At 38.1% G+C, this 18,476-nt stretch overlaps 1 protein-coding gene across 1 annotated transcript; it reads right to left on the bottom strand.

Moving 5' to 3' along the window:
* Positions 1–915: 915 nt before the first annotated feature.
* LOC130010394 (L-sorbose 1-dehydrogenase-like) lies at positions 916–10,756 on the bottom strand. Its single transcript, XM_050555336.2, has 12 exons — positions 10,697–10,756; positions 8,783–8,936; positions 7,946–8,160; positions 7,144–7,333; positions 6,730–6,858; positions 5,975–6,099; positions 5,621–5,788; positions 5,038–5,188; positions 3,492–3,640; positions 3,006–3,180; positions 2,449–2,674; positions 916–2,147 (listed from the first exon to the last, which is right to left on the bottom strand). The coding sequence occupies exons 2-12, from the start codon at positions 8,916–8,918 to the stop codon at positions 1,994–1,996; spliced, it is 1,818 nt and encodes a 605-aa protein (XP_050411293.1). The 5' UTR covers positions 8,919–8,936; positions 10,697–10,756; the 3' UTR covers positions 916–1,993.
* Between the last annotated feature and the right edge of the window lie 7,720 nt (positions 10,757–18,476).

Genomic DNA, 18,476 nt, shown 5'->3' with positions numbered 1-18,476 from the left:
AAGTATCTACTAACATTTGGATTTTATCTTTAGCTAAGATTTCGAGAAACAAGGCCCAGGTCCATACTCTGTTGTAAAAAGACATCACTATACTCTGTTGTAATGCGGTTTGATTTCCCAGTTGTACGTGACAAGGAGTAGGGTCGCCTGTCTAAGCTCGTGGGTTTTCTCCGGGTCCTCCGGTTTCCTCCCACTGCTAAAGACCCCTACGCACAAGGGAATTATTGAAATAATATTGAACCATATATTAGTTCCGAAATGACCTACTTTATGTCAAGTGGACAATAAACTCTCTCTCTCTCTCTCTCTCTCGCTGTTATAATGTCACCAGGAGTATACTCTGTTGTAACGTGACACCTGTTTTGATATAATTGATCGTGTCGATCGATGTAAACGGAAGACTAACATTGTAAATATCAACTTTATTTACATACACCATATTTTCTATTCAAACATCAAGGCGATTATATATTATTGTCGATACAGTTAACTAAAACTGAAAGTAAACCTGGTAAACAAACTGAATATTAACGGTATAGAGCTTGTTCAACAGAAAAGTATGAATCATTTAGTACGCATATCTATATTAACGAAAATCTCTGAACGCCATTTGAGTTTTACTTGTCTTTACTACACTAAAATCTGGAAGAGTTGTTATATTACCGGTGTTCTGGTTGAAGTGAGGGATTAAACTCAATGAAATGGTCTGTTATGGCGAGTTCTTGGCGTGCAATGCACGGAACTGTGGGTAAACCACTAGAAACGTCAACGCTGATTGATTAATCAATGTCTGATGTCATAGGGTCAAGAGCCGCTCGTACGACCCCTGACACGACCTTTCAGTGCAACCGGTTAGATCTTCATGTAGTGTAGGCCATCGAAAGTACAAAAAAAAACCCCAAAAAACAAACGAAATGAAATATAGATCTGTATTATATTTTTGAATCCACAGACTTGATTCCTTAATCTATTTAAATCTATTTGACTTTCAGTGCCTAATGCCGATCAAACTTAAGTCTTTGAAACGACATGCCATTTTGTGTAATGAAAATCTATTCGTTAAAAAGTACAATAAATGGGAGAGATCTCAATACGAAGTCATGTGGAACACCGACTGAAAATGGGCCTGACAAGGACAGCTGTCTAGTCGTTCGGATAGGACGAAAAACCTAGGTCCGGTGTACACATTGACGTGCACGTAAATAATCCCTTGGCAGTTGAAATTCGATAGGCCGTAGCGCCGCTGCTCGGGCAAAATTTCCCTCATAGCACACTGTATGGTGTATGCCCGTCTTCATTAGCCCAGGTTAGGAGCTGAACAGTAGGACGTTAAATCCCATTTCATTTCATTTCATTTCACCGACTAAAAAAAAGATCCAATGATGGCATGGGTTTAGAAAAGATTAATGAAGATGGGGAGACACCGTCAGTGGCGTTACAGCTATTATAGCGATAACCATTTAAACAGTTTACTATGATAGTTATAACCGTTTAACAGTAATTATAACCGTCGAACGGTTTGCTATGAGAGTTATAACATATTAAATAATTTGCTCTGATAGTTAAATACAGTGGCAGTTATAATGGTTTAATACTCGGATAATCCTAGCGATTTAACTCTGATAATTATTATGGTTTAACACTCTGATAGTCCTCGTTCGTTCGTTTCTGGAGTTTTACGTCCACTTCCACCTAAGGTGATATCGTAGACAAGTGATAGTCCTAACGGTTTAACACGCTGATAGTCCTAACGGTTCAACACTTTGATAGTCCTAACGGTTCAACACTCTATTGGTCCTAAATGGTAAACACTGTGATTATTATAATGGTTTAACATTTTGATAGTCCTAACAGGTGTCCTAACATGTAAACATCCTGATAATTATAATGGTTTAAAACTCTGATAATTATAAAGGTTGAACACAAAGATACGTATAGCGGTTGAACACAAAGATACGTATAACGATTGAAGACTCTGTCATGGTATGTACAGCTACATATCCGATAGAGGTGTTGGGGGTTTTATACCTAGAATCATATCCGCGGCTTTTTCACCTATCATTATACACGGTGCGTTAGTGTTGCCAGATACTATGGATGGCATGATAGAAGCATCAGCTACTCGCAGTCCATGGATGCCTTTCACCCTGTAATAAATAAAATGTTAATAATATACTAATTAAAATAAATACACATCAGGCCATTTTAAAATGTGGGTTGAACAAGGAAGAATTATTTGGTGTCCAGTCAGTTACGAGTTAGCACGGACTAACAAAATGAGGTTTAATGTCTTACGTTTCTGCATGATGAAGGAAATTGTACCCGGATAGTGATCAATTTTTCATCGAATTTCAACTGTTGTGGTTCCTTTTACGTGCTTTTCTGCCCATCACTTTACTTGTTGGACCGCTGGTGCTATCTCAGAGCATACTATTGTAATGTACTTACCTTAGCTGAGGATCCACTACCGTGGTTGGATCTTCTGTACGTCCCATTTTACAAGTTCCAGTAGGATGGTAGATAACCAGGGTAAAATACCCTATATAACACCGCCAATATTCATCACTATCAAATTTAGATTTTTCCAAACATGGTGGAAATGGTTTATGGAAAAATTCCGTTCCCTGAGATTTGAAAGTCTTGGTTTCAGTCAGTTTCTGTGAAAAACGAACAGCTGTAATGATATAAGTAAAAATGAACGCATGTACTGGCAAATGTAAAAATGAACACCAGTAATGATATAAGTAAAAATTAACCAATGAAATAAGTAAAAACGTACATCTGTAATGATATAAGTAAAAAGGGTCTAGTCATGGCGGAACAGGGCGGAACCAGTTCGGGACTGATATTTCCAGATGGCGCCCATAGACTTTAAAATCCAAATCTTGGTAATTATTAAATTTGCTATTGATTGTTATCGATAAAGTTGTGTTTGTGTTATTTCAATGTTAGTCCTATCAGTAAATGACTTACAAACAATATTTTTAAAGCTAAAATTGACAAACCTCGTAGCAAGCCTTCCACATCTTCCTTGTTTTCTAAATATCCTGGATCAATGATTGGATGTTGCATGGCATCGGTACTATTTAGACGAAGTGTACCATGACTTTTTGGTCTTAATAAAGTATATAACAGAGTAAAACCGTTCACATCGTTAACACCCGAATAATACTTGGCATACTGCAAAAGAAAGTTACGAAACCTGGTTTATAGTTTCATTACACCACCAAGGACTGGTGTATGCATTAGCGTGCTCGTAAAAGATCGCTTGGCAGTTGAAATTCGATATAGGAGTAGGCCGTAACGCCGCTGTCCGTGAAAACACCGTTTAATTTCATTTTTCCAGATGTCAATAAATACTATATTTACTAAAAGGATTCTCTGTTATCTGTAATGTTAATAATTTCGCCGTTTGGTTTCCTCTAGCTAACACACCCGCCTACAATAAAAACAGCTTTCTCTTTTGTACAGGTTATGCAATTCATTCTTACCTTAGAGTCTACTCCAACCAGGTCCCGTATCGTATCTTCGTTAAACAGTAAATCTATTGCATGTATTTCTATATCTGGATATTCGGGTCTTTTAGGGTCCGTGGATATAAAGGCTAATGATTCTATACCTCCAGGTGTCGCCAACACACCTAAACAAAATATAATGCAATTTTATGTCATTAAAAAGTAAAAAATAATCGATTATTCACAAGAACAGAAATAGAACAAAATCAATTATTTGAAATTGAACCGAATCAATTACTTGAAATTGAACCGAATCAATTACTTGAAATTGAACCGAATCAATTACTTGAAATTGAACCGAATCAATTACTTGAAATTGAACCGAATCAATTACTTGAAATTGAACCGAATCAATTACTTGAAATCGAACCGAATCAATTACTTGAAATTGAACCGAATCAATTACTTGAAAATGAACCGAATCAATTACTTACAATTGAACCAAATCAATTACTTGAAATTGGATCAAATCAATTACTTTAAATTGAACAGAATCAATTACTTGAAATTGAACCTGATCAATTACCCGAAATTGAACCGAATCAAATACCTGAATTTGAACCGAATCGATTACTTGAAATTGAACCGTGTCAATTACGTGGAAATGAACCCTGTCAGTAAACTGAAATTGAACCCAGTCAATTACTTGAATTTGAACCCAACCAACTGAACCTAGTCAATTACTTGAAACTGAACTCAGTCTATTGCTTGAAATTGAACCGAACCAATTACTTGAAATTAAACCTAGTGGTTGGGTTGCCTAATGGTTGATGTGCATGCGTTGCATCATAAGGTCTGCCATCGAGTCATGTGGCGTGGTTTCGATTCCCCGCTTGACAAGGAGTAGGGTCGCTTGTCAAACCTCGTGGGTTTCCTCCGGGTTCTCTGGTTTCCTCCCATTGCTAAAGACCCTGCGCACAAGTAAATTAATAAATTCGAACTGAACTGTATTAGTAAGTGCAGGGGACTGCACCACACAAAATTTACACAAAAAAAACAAATACACGGACAAGACATCATACTCAGGAAAACACAAACAGACAGACAATTAAAAAAAAGTGAATGGATCCGGGGGCTAGCCGTAAGCGTCCACCACACTGTACAGTCCCGGGTCTGTAGTGACACAGACTTCGCTCAAATTTGAAAACAATCAGGAATACAACCCAAAGAAACCATTGTGTAATGCCAACATGAGTCATGATCTGCTATATGATACAGGAAATACGAATGTAAGCATATGTAGTAAAATTCAACTATACACGTAACCACATCGGTTAAATGTATAAAAAGGTAGTCTAAACCTAAATGCTCTAAACACAATCAAGAAACGTTTCAGTATTCAATACATATAGGGTACATGTTCCATACGTCACAAAAAAACAATAACAAAACTGAATACAAAGAAGCAAATAGGAAATGTAGACTGTCTCGAGAGACAGTCGTCTGCTGACTGAGTGGCGACGTTATTTTTGGAATGACGTCAAATATTAATCCCGAAAGGACCCGCTTTCTCTCCCTCTACCTGATTTGGTTGTTAAATACTGGGCTAACGTCCACAAAGATTCTGTTTTGTTAGGAGAACTAAAAACGAGTTCTTTTGTTTTATAGTAGCTCAAAAAACTAATATGATCTTCTAAATTATCACCCACTGGTAAATCAGCTACGACTGGTATCTGAAATAGACAACCAATTATTTTGCATCGTCATCAAGTTTTATTATTATTTATATGACGCTAAAAAACGTTAAAAAAAACCTGTGTTGAAGACAGGTAGACACATAAGCAATAGCGAGTGCGTCTACATGTGCTTCGTCAATAAAACTAAAACAAACAATAGTTTGTTTTGAGTTAAAGCCCCTGATTGTCATGTAGGGGAATTGTGGTCCTTTATAGAGCTACACTGTTGTGAAAGCTAAATTTGTTAAAGGAAAATCAGTCCAAAATTGGTTTGATATTTATAAAGATACGATGAACTGAAAATCCAACTGTGGATGATATACATGTATATGTCTCATAGGCCGCACAAGCCAGCATTTTAGAGTGGATTAAACCGTGGAAAATATGATATTTTCCGAAAAATGAAAAACTTCAAGTAAAGTGATTTACCCCGTGTGCCTTTAGGTGTTCTTTTGGTCCAATCCCCGACAGCATTAAAATCTGAGGCGAAGACAAAGCACCAGCTGATAGAATAATCTCTTTATTTACAGAAACAGACTTCAGTGTTCCTTTGTGATAAAATTCTACACCAACAGCTTTCTTATTCTTTATAACTACCTGAAAGAAAAAAAAAACTAGTGTGCTCATCCTTGATCAACATGGAAGTAGAATTAGAAGCAAACGCAGGTGATTCCCTTACCCCCCCCCCCCCCCCCCCCCCCCGCGCGTCAAAAAAAATCCACATGGACTTCGGGATCAAAATACGTAAAAAGATGTGCCAAAGATAAACAAGACCAAACTTACCTTTTTAACGTGGGCGTTTGTCAGAACGTGAAGATTTTTACGACTTTTCACAGCTGGCCATAAGAAGGCTCTAGCCGTACTACACCTTTCACCGTCTTGTATAGTAGCTTGTGAAGCAAAAAATCCTGCATATCAAATATTAATTTATAGTCTTTATATCAAAACACAGAATGGCAGGTCTTAATAGAAAAGAATCATGTTATAATACAACCTATCAATTTATGTTATATTGCGTCCATGGTTTTTATCCCTTATGTACACCTCTGGTATTTTTGGAACATTGTATTCTTGGTAATTATGGAACATTCTATCCATGGTATTTACGGAACATTTCACCAATGCTATGCATGGTATTTATGGTACATTGCACCATGGTATTTATGGAACATTCTATCCATGGTATTTATTGCATATTGCATCCATGGTATTACGGGACATCCTATCCATGGTATTACGCGACATTCTATCCTAATATTACGGGACATCCTATCCATGGTATTTATGGAACATTCTATGCATAGAATTTATATTCCAACCATGATATTTATGGAACATTTCACCCATGATATTTATGGAACATTATATCATTGATATCCATTGTATCAATGGAACATTCTATCCACAATATTTATAGAACATTCTACACATGGTATTTATGGTATGTACCGACCAGGATAGTCCATACATAATGTTTAGTATATGTCACGTCCGTTTTATTTAATATACCCCTCCCATTGTAATTGTAATTAACATACCTTTTTGTTCCCTACCATTATAATCACCAGTTCCATACCCTAGTTCTTTACCAGCTTCTATCATAAAACTAGGAAAATCTGTCGCATGAGATTCAGTCACGCCAAGTGGACCATTTGTACCATGATACTCTATAAGTATAAAAAGTTTATTCTGTAATAAAATTAAAGATAGCCACGCAAACTGAAATAAAAATAGCTGCCACATCATGTGTTCACTACGAGAGAGCTATAATTCAGCTTCTGCTGTAACCATAATCAGCATATCTCATCGTGCAGCCACGCCTCTTTCGGGCAAGGAAAATAACTCTGGTAAACTTTACTAGGGGGAGATAACTCTATTATCAAAATGACTAAAGTACATTAAATATTACTTTTATATATGGCAGTACAAAATATTGTCGGGTACTATTTTACCTTTATCCATATGTTTGAAGGGTTGGATATTTTCCGATCTAATAAAATATGGCAAGACTTCAGAATAGCTCCAACCATCGCAACCAGCTTCAGACCAGCCATCATAATCCTTTCTATGACCTCGGACATAAAGTTGATAGTTTATTTGACTGGATCCCCCTAACACTTTACCTCTCGGCATAAACATTCTCTGAAATGAAAGAAATGAAATAGTCTGTAACATTTCTATCGAAAGCGGACCAACAGATGCATACATACATCATACAATGTGCTATGAGGAAGGCCACCTGATTAGTGACCCAGTGCCTTACTCAGTACAAACAAGAGATACAACGCCTAAATTACTTTCAATCGACCGAGAGGGAGAGGGAGAGAGAGAGAGGTTAACGTCCACTCGATACAAACTAGGTCATTTCGGGACTAACATGTGGTTCAATTTTATTTCAATAATTCGCCTGCGCGTAGGGGTCTTTACCAGTGGCAGGAAATCGGAAGACCCTGAGAAAACCCACAAGGTTGGACAGGCATCCCTACTCCTTGTCCAGTACTAAGTTAAATAGGATGTATATTCCAGAAGCTTCGTTGTGTTTCAATTGAAGGCTAGGATAATACATAACAAGATTGGCAGGTCGTTGTGTCTTCCACAAAACTGAACGAGTTATCGTCGTGATCTGATGTTGTTACATTCCAAGATTAAATTGTACCTCTCAAATTTAACAATCACTCATTTATAAAAGTGTTGCGTTTTTATTGAGTCTCAGTGCAGACATTTGTCAAAACAGATACACAACCCAAGTCATACCTCTCCCCACAAACCCTTGCAGCATTTCTTTTGAGGCACCGAATAATATTTCCAATCGTATTCTGTCCTTTGAGCCAATCCACACATCATAGGAACTTTTAAAACTGTGGAGGACGGTTGTTGATCGTCGGTTCCTGCTTCAAGTACCAGGACTTTCAGACTAGAATCTCCAGACAGACGATTGGCTAATACAGATCCTGCTGACCCAGACCCCACTGAAGGAGACAAATATAAAAATTATTATTCAACAAAGATTAGATTTAAAGCACATGGAAACGTTTTAAGATGAGCAAAAATATTTTTTGTCAATTTATGAATAAATTTGCAATTCGAATTTAAATTACTGCAGATATTGACTAAGACTTAAGTAAAGAAACAATCTAACTTGTGTCGTTTTAGCATTTGGTGGCAAAAAGCTCTAAAGCCCCAAGGCTTTGGTAGCTGGCACAATCTAGTCATTCCAATAACCCACCAACCAGCCTGATGTAGGGTAAGTGGATATACGCACGCAGATGGCATTGATGTTTACATATAGACTATATACTCTGTTGACGTGTTTTATGTTTGGTCGATTTGTGTTCTCTTCAAGTAAAGTTATTGAGTTTCAATTGGTGGATCAACCAGACTGTAGGGCGAATAATTACACTGCACAGTTGTCGTTGTAAATACGTAAGTCTGGGGTTGCTTTTATGTACATGTACTTAACGGGAAACTATGGTAATAGGTAATGATGTTGATGTCCCCACTTTTATCAAATCAAATCACTAAAAATAAAATGTGCGTTTCAGGGAAGATCATAATTATATTTCCAGTACATGAGTACAATTTATGCTTTACCTATAATATAGTCGTATGCTGTGTCGATCTCCTTCGCCAAGTGAGATTCAAGTTTATCCCCACTAAAGAACTTTTGTTGGAGGTAGACGGCCAAGATGACCACATTTACTACCAAAAGCAATGACCCAAACGCCATTTTCAAATCAATATCGTTCTGAAAATAGAAAAGAATATTAAAAGAAATACGTGTAAATGTTATATTATGACCAATATATAATATTTACTAGAGAGGCAGATAAACAATCTCGGCTCCCAGAGAGAAGTTTAACGGGGTTTTTTTTTCTTGTCTCTGCGAAAACTCGAAGGCCATTAATCCGTCTTAATTCAGTTCCTAAGATCTTCCCCCCAGACGGTCCTAAATGGCTGGATTTTTTGGAATGAAATGCTGTCAATTTCTCGACAAATAGGCATCGGTTAGTCGCATGAGTTACATATTAATGATCCTTGGAACATTTTCCACATTTTAACATCAAAAATTCATTCGAAAACAACCGATTTGATGATTTACTGGGAACTATTTTTAGCGCTCAATGTGAATGATTCGGCGATACGCGAGTTTGAGCCGACATCTTGGATCTTTGTGAAGCGACCGGCGGAAGGATACATCACGTGACATTCAAAATGGCCGACGACTTTTCCCAGAGATAAAAGACCAGTAAACATTTCTTTGGGACCCGAGATTGAAATATACAGCCTAAAAGAAACGCCTTAAAATCACGAAGTAGTATATCCAATGCTCTAAAGAAACTAGTACTAGACATACATTCGATTTTGTTATAAGAACATTTATATAAAAACAAAACAAATATAACGTTTATTGTAAACCCAGGACAGAATCCGTACCAGCCTTTGTCTATATAACTGTATTCAGGTAACACTTTTAACCTTGCATCATGAACTCTACGGTAAATAATGTGATTGGATCAACAGACCTATGGACAATGACCACGACCAAACTTCCCTCACACACGACTGACTTTGTCAAATAAACCAATGGTAATACATTTAACAAGGGATGCACACTTAAAGCCTTCCCAGATATTAGCTTTATGTTGTATTTGGGGTTCACTGCTTGTGATTGAAAACTGACATTTATGGGCGCACTAACCAGAAGGTCATTGGACGAGAAAGTTCCTCGGAATTTTCCAGCCTGGTTTCAACCTATCAGTAGGACATGGCGGATGGCTAGGCAAAGGAACAGCGTCTAGTCCTTCCGATGGTACTAAAAACCGAGGTCCGTTTACATATTGGTATGGACATAACAGACCCTTGCTAGATTGAAGTCGGAAACACGGCGGTTTGGGTACAATATCTCTCATAGCACACTGTATGATTGACACCCATCTTCATTAACCCGTATCCGTAAAGTAGATCGTTAAACTCTATTTGTGTCAAAACATGAGACGTACATTATCGGACATATCGTGGTGATATTGCAGTGCTCTTTTGAACACAATACGGGCAGTATTCACGTAATGTGGTGATATTGCAGTGCTCTTTTGAACACAATACGGGCAGTATTCACGCAATGTGCGAGAAGATATCAGTAGTTGAGTTTAAACACTATTCATTTTAATATAAACATTTCAAACTGTGAGGACCACACCGCACACAAACAAACCGGCAACACCCGGCAAGCAATAAACAACAAAAAACAAATCGTAAGCGTCAGCAGTTTTGTACAGACCCTGACCTGTAACCCACTTAGCAATTATTACAAGACAGACACAATTAAAATAATGCAAACGGTTGTTCGAATGGCGTTTCGTGATAGCGATAGTTGACGTCATGATCCGGATAGAATTTTGGAAAAAAAGGCTAAAAATTAGTAAGGAGATGATAGTACGTACAGGAAGGAGGATGGCACTACTCGCAAACAAAATAATGTCACTATGATTATGTTCATCGACTTACCTTTCCAACGAGCTGACTTCAACTAATATAAATGGACGGCTTGAGTGTATTCAGTTAATGAATTACGTAGGAGTGAGTGGTTTCACTCCAACAAAGCTGTTCTATTTATGTCATTGTACCATTCATATTCTCAACTCAAGTGTGTCCATCCGTTTGGGTGTTAGACGACTGAATATTAACATATACATTTAAAAACCGCCCCAGCCCCTCTTCTATAATTTAGTATATACTCTCTCGTCGCTTTTTAAGACAGAGAACCTTTTGATTAACCGTAAGCAAATTATTGAAATAACCATACTACACAACCAATAAAATGAAATGAAATGAAATGAAATGGGGTTTAACGTCCTACTGTTCTTCTCCTATACTGGGCTAATGAAGACGGACATACGCCATACAGTGTGCTATGAGGGAAATTTTCCCCGGGCAGCGGAACTATCGCCTATTCTTATATCGAATTCCAACTGCCAAGGGATCTTTTACGTTCATTCCGAAGGACTAGACAGCTGCCCTTGCAAGGCCCTCCGTTCTGCACCACTGACAAGGGGAAACCACGTCGGAAAATCCCGATGAACTTTCTCGGCCAATGCAGGGATCGAACACCCGACCTCTAGGGTAACGAGCCAGGGTCTAACCCACCTAGCCACCGTGACTCCCACAACTAATAAAAGTTGATGTGTATATTAATATAGAAATAGTGTAAACATGTAAATGCAATTTGATTGCACGATTTAATGTCTCGTGTATGTGACCAGGCATATGCTATATTGTAATATGACCTGGTCTACACTCTGCTGTAATGTGACAAGGCTTATACCCTATGGCGTATGCCCGTCGTCATTAGCTTAGTCGGACCAGGGTGTTTAACCCCGTTTTAATTTCTTTTCTTCTTTCCGAACCGATTCATTGGAGAGAGAGAGAGAGAGAGAGATTAGGTTTAACGTTCACTCGACACAAACTAGGTCATTTCGGGACTAACACAGGTTCAATTTTATTTCAATAATTCGCTTGTGCGTAGGGGTCTTTAGCAGTGGGAGGAAACCGGAGGGCCCGGAGAAAACCCACGAGGTTGGACAGGCGACCCTTCTCCTTGCCACGTACAACCGGGTATTCGAAACGACGCCAGTTGACTCAATGACAGACGTTATGATACACCACGCACGTGCTAACCATTCGGCCATCCAACTCCCCCGATTCATTGGAAGTCTGGAGATTATCTACCGTTGATATTTTGATTTTGTTTTCTTAATTAACCAATCAAAGTGCAGGTATCAAACTGTAGAAAACTGGATGCGAAATGCAAATGTTGCACAATAATTTCCACGACAATAACACATTACTTTCTACGACAATACCACAATTAACCTTCCACTAATATCTGATATACATTACATTAAGATTGTTTGGTCAATAATGTTTGCCTGACACCCAACTAAACCTACCCACCCACCCCACCACTCTCGATATCACGATATTTGCCAAAATTTCTCTCTATAAAGAGTACTAGTTATTTGCCCAACTTTCTCTCTATAACGAAGACTAGTTATTTTCCCAACTTTCTCTCTATAACGAAGACTAGTTATTTTCCCAACTTTCTCTCTATAAAGAAGACTAGTTATTTTCCCATCTTTTTCTCTATAAAGAAGACTAGTTATTTGCCAAACTTTCTCGTTATAAAGAAGACTAGTTAATTGCCACACTATTCAGTATTCATTCAGTTAGCGAATATATTCTTCTGTAGCTGTTCATGGTACGAGGGTGGATGATTGGTCTAGTGGTTTAACGCGTGCGCGTGAAACCATAAGGTTTGTCATTGAATCAAATGGCATGGTTTCGATTCCGCGCTTGTAGGTGACAAGGAGTAGGATCGACTGCCCAACCTCGTGAGTTTAGTCCGGGTCCTCCGGATTCCTCCCATTGCTAAAGACACCTACGCGCAAGTGAATTATTGAAATGAAATTAAACCATGTGTTAGTCCCGAAATGACCTAGTCTGTGTAGAGTGGACGTTCAACTCTCTCTCTCTCTCTCTCCCTCTCTCTCTCTCTCTCTCTCTCTCTCTCTTTCCCGTTGTCTCTCATGGTACGATACAGTTTTAAATCAATTTACTTAATGACAATAACCTGTAGGGTTAACAGCTTAATATGGTTATTTTATCAAGGGATTAGACATTTAGCATATTTCATTCATGTCAGGTTTTGTTTCCTTGTGACAAAATCTCTTTAATATGAAATCAGTCATGCATGCGAATTATTTTATAAAGAGATATATTCAATGAACTGTAAATTATACCTTTATGTATTGAGAACAAAGCGCTGGGTGGTTGAAAAGCATAACACTGTGAGGCGAACACGATTAGTCCCCATTAGAGGTATTTCAATAATTATCCTTACACCTCAGTGACAATAGAACTAAAAGTATATGTGCGACTTGTAGACCGTGTCATTTCTTAAGATATTAAAGGTTTCCCTGGAGGGCAACAGCCGTCATATCTTTTATGGGGAGGAATGGTGGGCGGGTTGTGTCGGAAAGTTGGGTCGCCGAAAGTATAACATTTAATTCCAAGGCTTATTATATCAATCAGTTAGAGGCGGCGTAATGTTAAAGGGTGGTCGACAGTCTGAATATTAATTACTTTAATGAGAGGAATACATGACAACATGTTTAGCAGTTCTGTAAATTATTCATTTAGTATAATTTTTATAACAATTTTGTAAACTTACCTGACAATTTTATCGAACAGGTATATATTGCTTATATCGCAAACTAAAATGGAGGTACCTTTATAACACTGGTATTATTATAAAGGTATTAACAGGCACTGTGCCAAGCGGTGTTGTCTCTCAGGTTCGCTACCCCTTTTCACTTAGTGTCAATAGTATTTACATTATAGCTGAACCCTTAACTACAGGTAAGTTAAAATACAAAATAGATCTTTAACATTTTAGAAGCTGTTATATATACCAGTGAATAGCAAATAATAGAGTTAGATACTAAAAAAAACCCAACGCTATGAAGAATGGGAACCACGCGGAACTATCCAATTATTATAAACTTATATACATGTACATGTAATTCATAACTTAACTTCCAGTGACTAAGGTACACCCAACTGAATATAAGTCTATCTAATAGGCACTCTGGTAAACGTTGGCTATTTGGAGAATGGAGGCACTGTGGCTAAGTGGGTAAGACGCTGGCTCGCTAGCCTGGAGGTCGCGTGCTCGATCCCTGCCTTGGCTGGGAATGTTCATCGTGATTTTCCGACGTGGTTCACCCCTTGTCAGTAGCGCGGGACTGAGGGCCTAACAAGGACAGCTGTCTAGTCGTTCGAATGGGACCAAAAACGGAGGCCCCGTGTATACATTGGCATGCACGTAAAAGATCACTTGGCAGTTGGAATTCGATATAAGATTAGGCCATAATAGGCACTCTGGTAAACGTTGGCTATTTGGAGAATGGAGGCACTGTGGCTAAGTGGGTAAGACGCTGGCTCGCTAGCCTGGAGGTCGCGTGCTCGATCCCTGCCTTGGCTGGGAATGTTCATCGTGATTTTCCGACGTGGTTCACCCCTTGTCAGTAGCGCGGGACTAAGGGCCTAACAAGGACAGCTGTCTAGTCGTTCGAATGGGACCAAAAACGGAGGCCCCGTGTATACATTGGCATGCACGTAAAAGATCACTTGGCAGTTGGAATTCGATATAAGATTAGGCCATAGAGGACGTGAAATCCCATTTCATTTCATTTCATTTTATTTTGAGAATAATAAGGACCTTTTTATAACAGATGAGGAGAGACAATAGAATCATATTTTATGGCGTGGTTTCAAATCCCCGGTTGTACGTGACAAGGAGTAGGGTCGCCTGTCCAACCTCGTGGGTTTTCTCTGGGTCCTCCGGTTTCCTCCCACTGCTAAAGACCCCTACGCGCAAGCGAATTATTGAAATAAAATTAAAAAACATATGTTAGTCCCGAAATGACCTAGTTTGTGTCAAGTGGACGTTAAACCCCATTTCTCTCTCTCCCTCTCTCTCTCTCTCTCTCTCTCTCTCTCTCTCTCAACTGAAATCGATTTGTTATTATTACAGAATTGGGTGACTCTTTAACTCATTATTATAAGATAATAATTATAATCTGTCATTGACGCATTTTAATGATAGCACCACCGGGTCATGCATCAATGGCAGTACGGAATTAAATATAACAATAAAGTCTTGATATTTAATTGTTTTTCGATATAAATATATTATAATATGGTAGTACGGAATAACATAAAAACATAAAGTCCTGATATTTAATTGTATTCAATATAAATATTTTATAATATTTAGCATGTTATGATATACACCAAGTAACCTTATATCGGAAGTGGACCTGGTACTCGGTTTGGCTTAGTTCCGTAGATCCTCGTGCAGTTAATTCGAAATGAATGAAAGGGAATGGAGTTTAACGTCCTACTATTCTGCTCCTAACCTGGGCTAATGAAGACGGGCATACGCCACACAGTGTGCTATGAGGGAAATTGTGCCCGGGCAGCGGCGCTACGGCCTACTCTTATATCGAATTCCAACTGCAAAGGGATCTTTTACGTGCACGCCAATGTGTACACGGGACCTCGGTTTTTCGTCCCATCCGAACGACTAGACAGCTGTCCTTTTCAGGCCCTCCATCCTGCATCACTGACAAGGGGAAACCACGCCGGGAAATCTGAATGAACTTTCTCGGCCAATGGAAGGATCGAACACCCGACCTCCAGGCTAGCGAGCCAGCGTTTTACCCACTTAGCCACGTGATCCCCCACAGTGAAATTCGAGTTCTGTATCTATTTGGCTCTCCGTTCTCTCGTAGAATATGTATTTAACACCGAAATTATTAAACCAAAGTCTTCCAAACCATCACTCTATCCACCATTATCCTCTAGTACTTGTGAAACTAAACCTTTGGTTGGAACTATAACAAAGGATCTTAGTGCCAAACCCAACACTTTGCGATTACGCTGATATTAACAGGTTTTTGTTTTAATTATTGACAAAAAAGAAAACAAACCCATTTTGGACACATTTGAAAAATTCATAATACTTATTGTGTTAAATCTATAGTACCGATTCACTATTCTACTTTATATTTGAATTGGTTTGTTGATAACGTCTCCAGTGGTGCATTTGGATAAAGCCGGAATTTGATGGCCATTTACTCACAAGAGGCTAACTGGAATATCAAACGTCGGAATACTGAAACGGTTACTTTCGACAAGATTGTATTCCAAAGCATGCATTTTCTTATCTACAGCCTCATGCTTGCGATTTGGGACCAGAGAATACAGCAAAGAGTTGACTTGCCAGTGGGAACTTATCTTATCCCATTCTCGGCTAATGCCCATTTATAAATATGAATTGTGCTTAAATTGTGAAGATCGTCCACTCATTACATAGTCCAGTCTTTTGGGTTTTAATATACTTCTTTCTGAATTTACAGATATAAGATGAGAAGTCACAAGCCAGCTTACGAACAATAACAGAAGTAAAGAATCTTGTTTTTTTGGGGGGAATAACCTGTAAACACCCGTCTATAATCGGATGCAGATTATTGTAACACAATCACATAAATTCGACCGAGCAAACCAGGATACAGATCACCGTGACATAATTTACATTGACCCCCACCACCACCCGCGATTAAAGCAGGATACATACCACTGTATGGGGAAGTTAGAAGAATCATTTTAAGTGCTGTTTCTAATGCGACTAACTCGGACTACATTCCGAGTCATGTAAAAGGGATATGTTGTTAGCGTCATTGTGGGAAATATTTCCAGATAATAGGTTTTAAATGTTTAATAATCAATACATTAAAAACACTGTATTTACTACCCACCTGGTTCAGGTACATATATTACTAAATTACGACTTGACAAAAACGTGAAACAAAACCGTGTATATATTATTGCTTAGAAGCAAGCTATGTGTGTTTAATTCAATGAAAGCGAATATCCGAGATACTATGCTTTAAGAAAGAGACCCCGACACGCCCAGCTAATTACGACTGTCATATCTAAAGATCTTGTGTTTCATTCGTTAAAAGGGAATTTTCCAGACAATGTTTCGTCGATATCGTTTCATTGGTTTTAAGAAAGAAGTCCCGACACGCCTAGTTCATTAGGGTGTTATGTCTCAAGGCCTTAGGAGTATATGTGTTTTTGTTCATTAAAATGAAATCTATCAGATTATGTGCATCGGTTATATTTAGTTCAAGCGAATGTATAGAACGTACTTGGTCAGGTAGATGTGTATATACCTGTTAATTACACTATCTGTATTGTAAGAAGTTACAATAACACACCTTGAATAGTTCCACATGACTGACCGAGGGATTAAACAACAGTAAATTCCAGGTAGTTAAAGGAGATGCATCGACGTCTACTAGAATAAGGTAAGACCTTTTATTTTATTATTAGGGATTTTTATAGATACGGATGATTAAACTAAATATCATTTATCACTTTATGGTCGAATGACGGTGAACAGGTAAAATACACTTATAAACTATCTAAAAATATGTTGAAAATCCTAGATCTTGGATGCAGATATTATACGAACGCTTAATACAGGACCATGTATGTAATATGCAGTTTGGACACTTAATACAGAACCAAGTACGTGAAATATAATATACGGGATAATGCGTAATATAACATAAGATAAATATACTCTTACACAAGCCTTTATTATAACCAACCATGCATGCAAGTGTACAATATGAATATGGTTACCTTTCATCACTTAAAGATACATTATCCAAGAGTTAATTTTGCCTATTGCAGGTCTTTCTTTAGGCGTGATAAGTGGTATTATTGATTAGACATTTATAATCAACTCTCGATGTCATCGAAAACTCGAGATTTTAACTAGATAAACGGTTCGGCCATTTAATAATTTAATTTGAAAATGGGGAAGGGAGGCTAAGCCTCGAATATACCAGTAGCGTGGTTATGATGATACACAATCAATACACACATTTTGTCAAAACTACAAATAGCGATAATTTGAAGATTGCACTATCTATTTTTGAACTGCGAGCGTATTATAGCAAGAACGGCCAGCTGTTTATTTAAATCTTACCTGGCTAAATCTATTTGTTAAGGCTAGCTCAATTTTCGTGAAGGCCGCGAAGATGTAAATAAGGTTAGGGTACGTGATTGTTGGCGAGATTGTTGGTAAGGGTTAGGGTAAGCATTAGGGCTAGGTCCAAGGTTCGGGTTAGGGTTGGGGTTAGCGCTAACCATGCTTACATCTGGTGACCTATGACGAAAGATTGAGCTGACCTTATCATTTATCACTAACCATCTTACATAATGTATCTTAAGTCTTTGAAGATGTGTGGATCTCCCAATTGTACAAGAAAATGAATATTACTCTTAATTATCATAATTATTTATTAAGTTAAAAAGCGAACAAATATTTTAGTAGATAGTATTCGTTACAAGACAAAGTCAGGATAATGCCTGTACAATTCAGGTTTATCCAGGGCCGGTTCTTGGCACATTTGACAACTAGAAAGGGGCCCACAGCTAACGAACAGTAAAACTCCCATTAATTCTTTAATTGTATACGTGTATTAATCAATTACTAATTGTGAAGGAAAGCACAGTTGGCCTTAAATATGAATGAATACAGGCCTATTTAAAGTTATTCATATCCTGCAATGTATTCGTATCTTGTAACTTCGGACCTGCCAAATTGGGATCCACCCACATTTTCTACACTCGGCCCTGGGTTTATCAC

Source organism: Patella vulgata, chromosome 6, assembly GCF_932274485.2.
Source record: "Patella vulgata chromosome 6, xgPatVulg1.2, whole genome shotgun sequence".
Lineage (NCBI taxonomy): Eukaryota > Metazoa > Mollusca > Gastropoda > Patellidae > Patella > Patella vulgata.
Note: the sequence above shows the minus strand (reverse complement) of the source record. Positions and strands in the feature narration are given on the sequence as shown.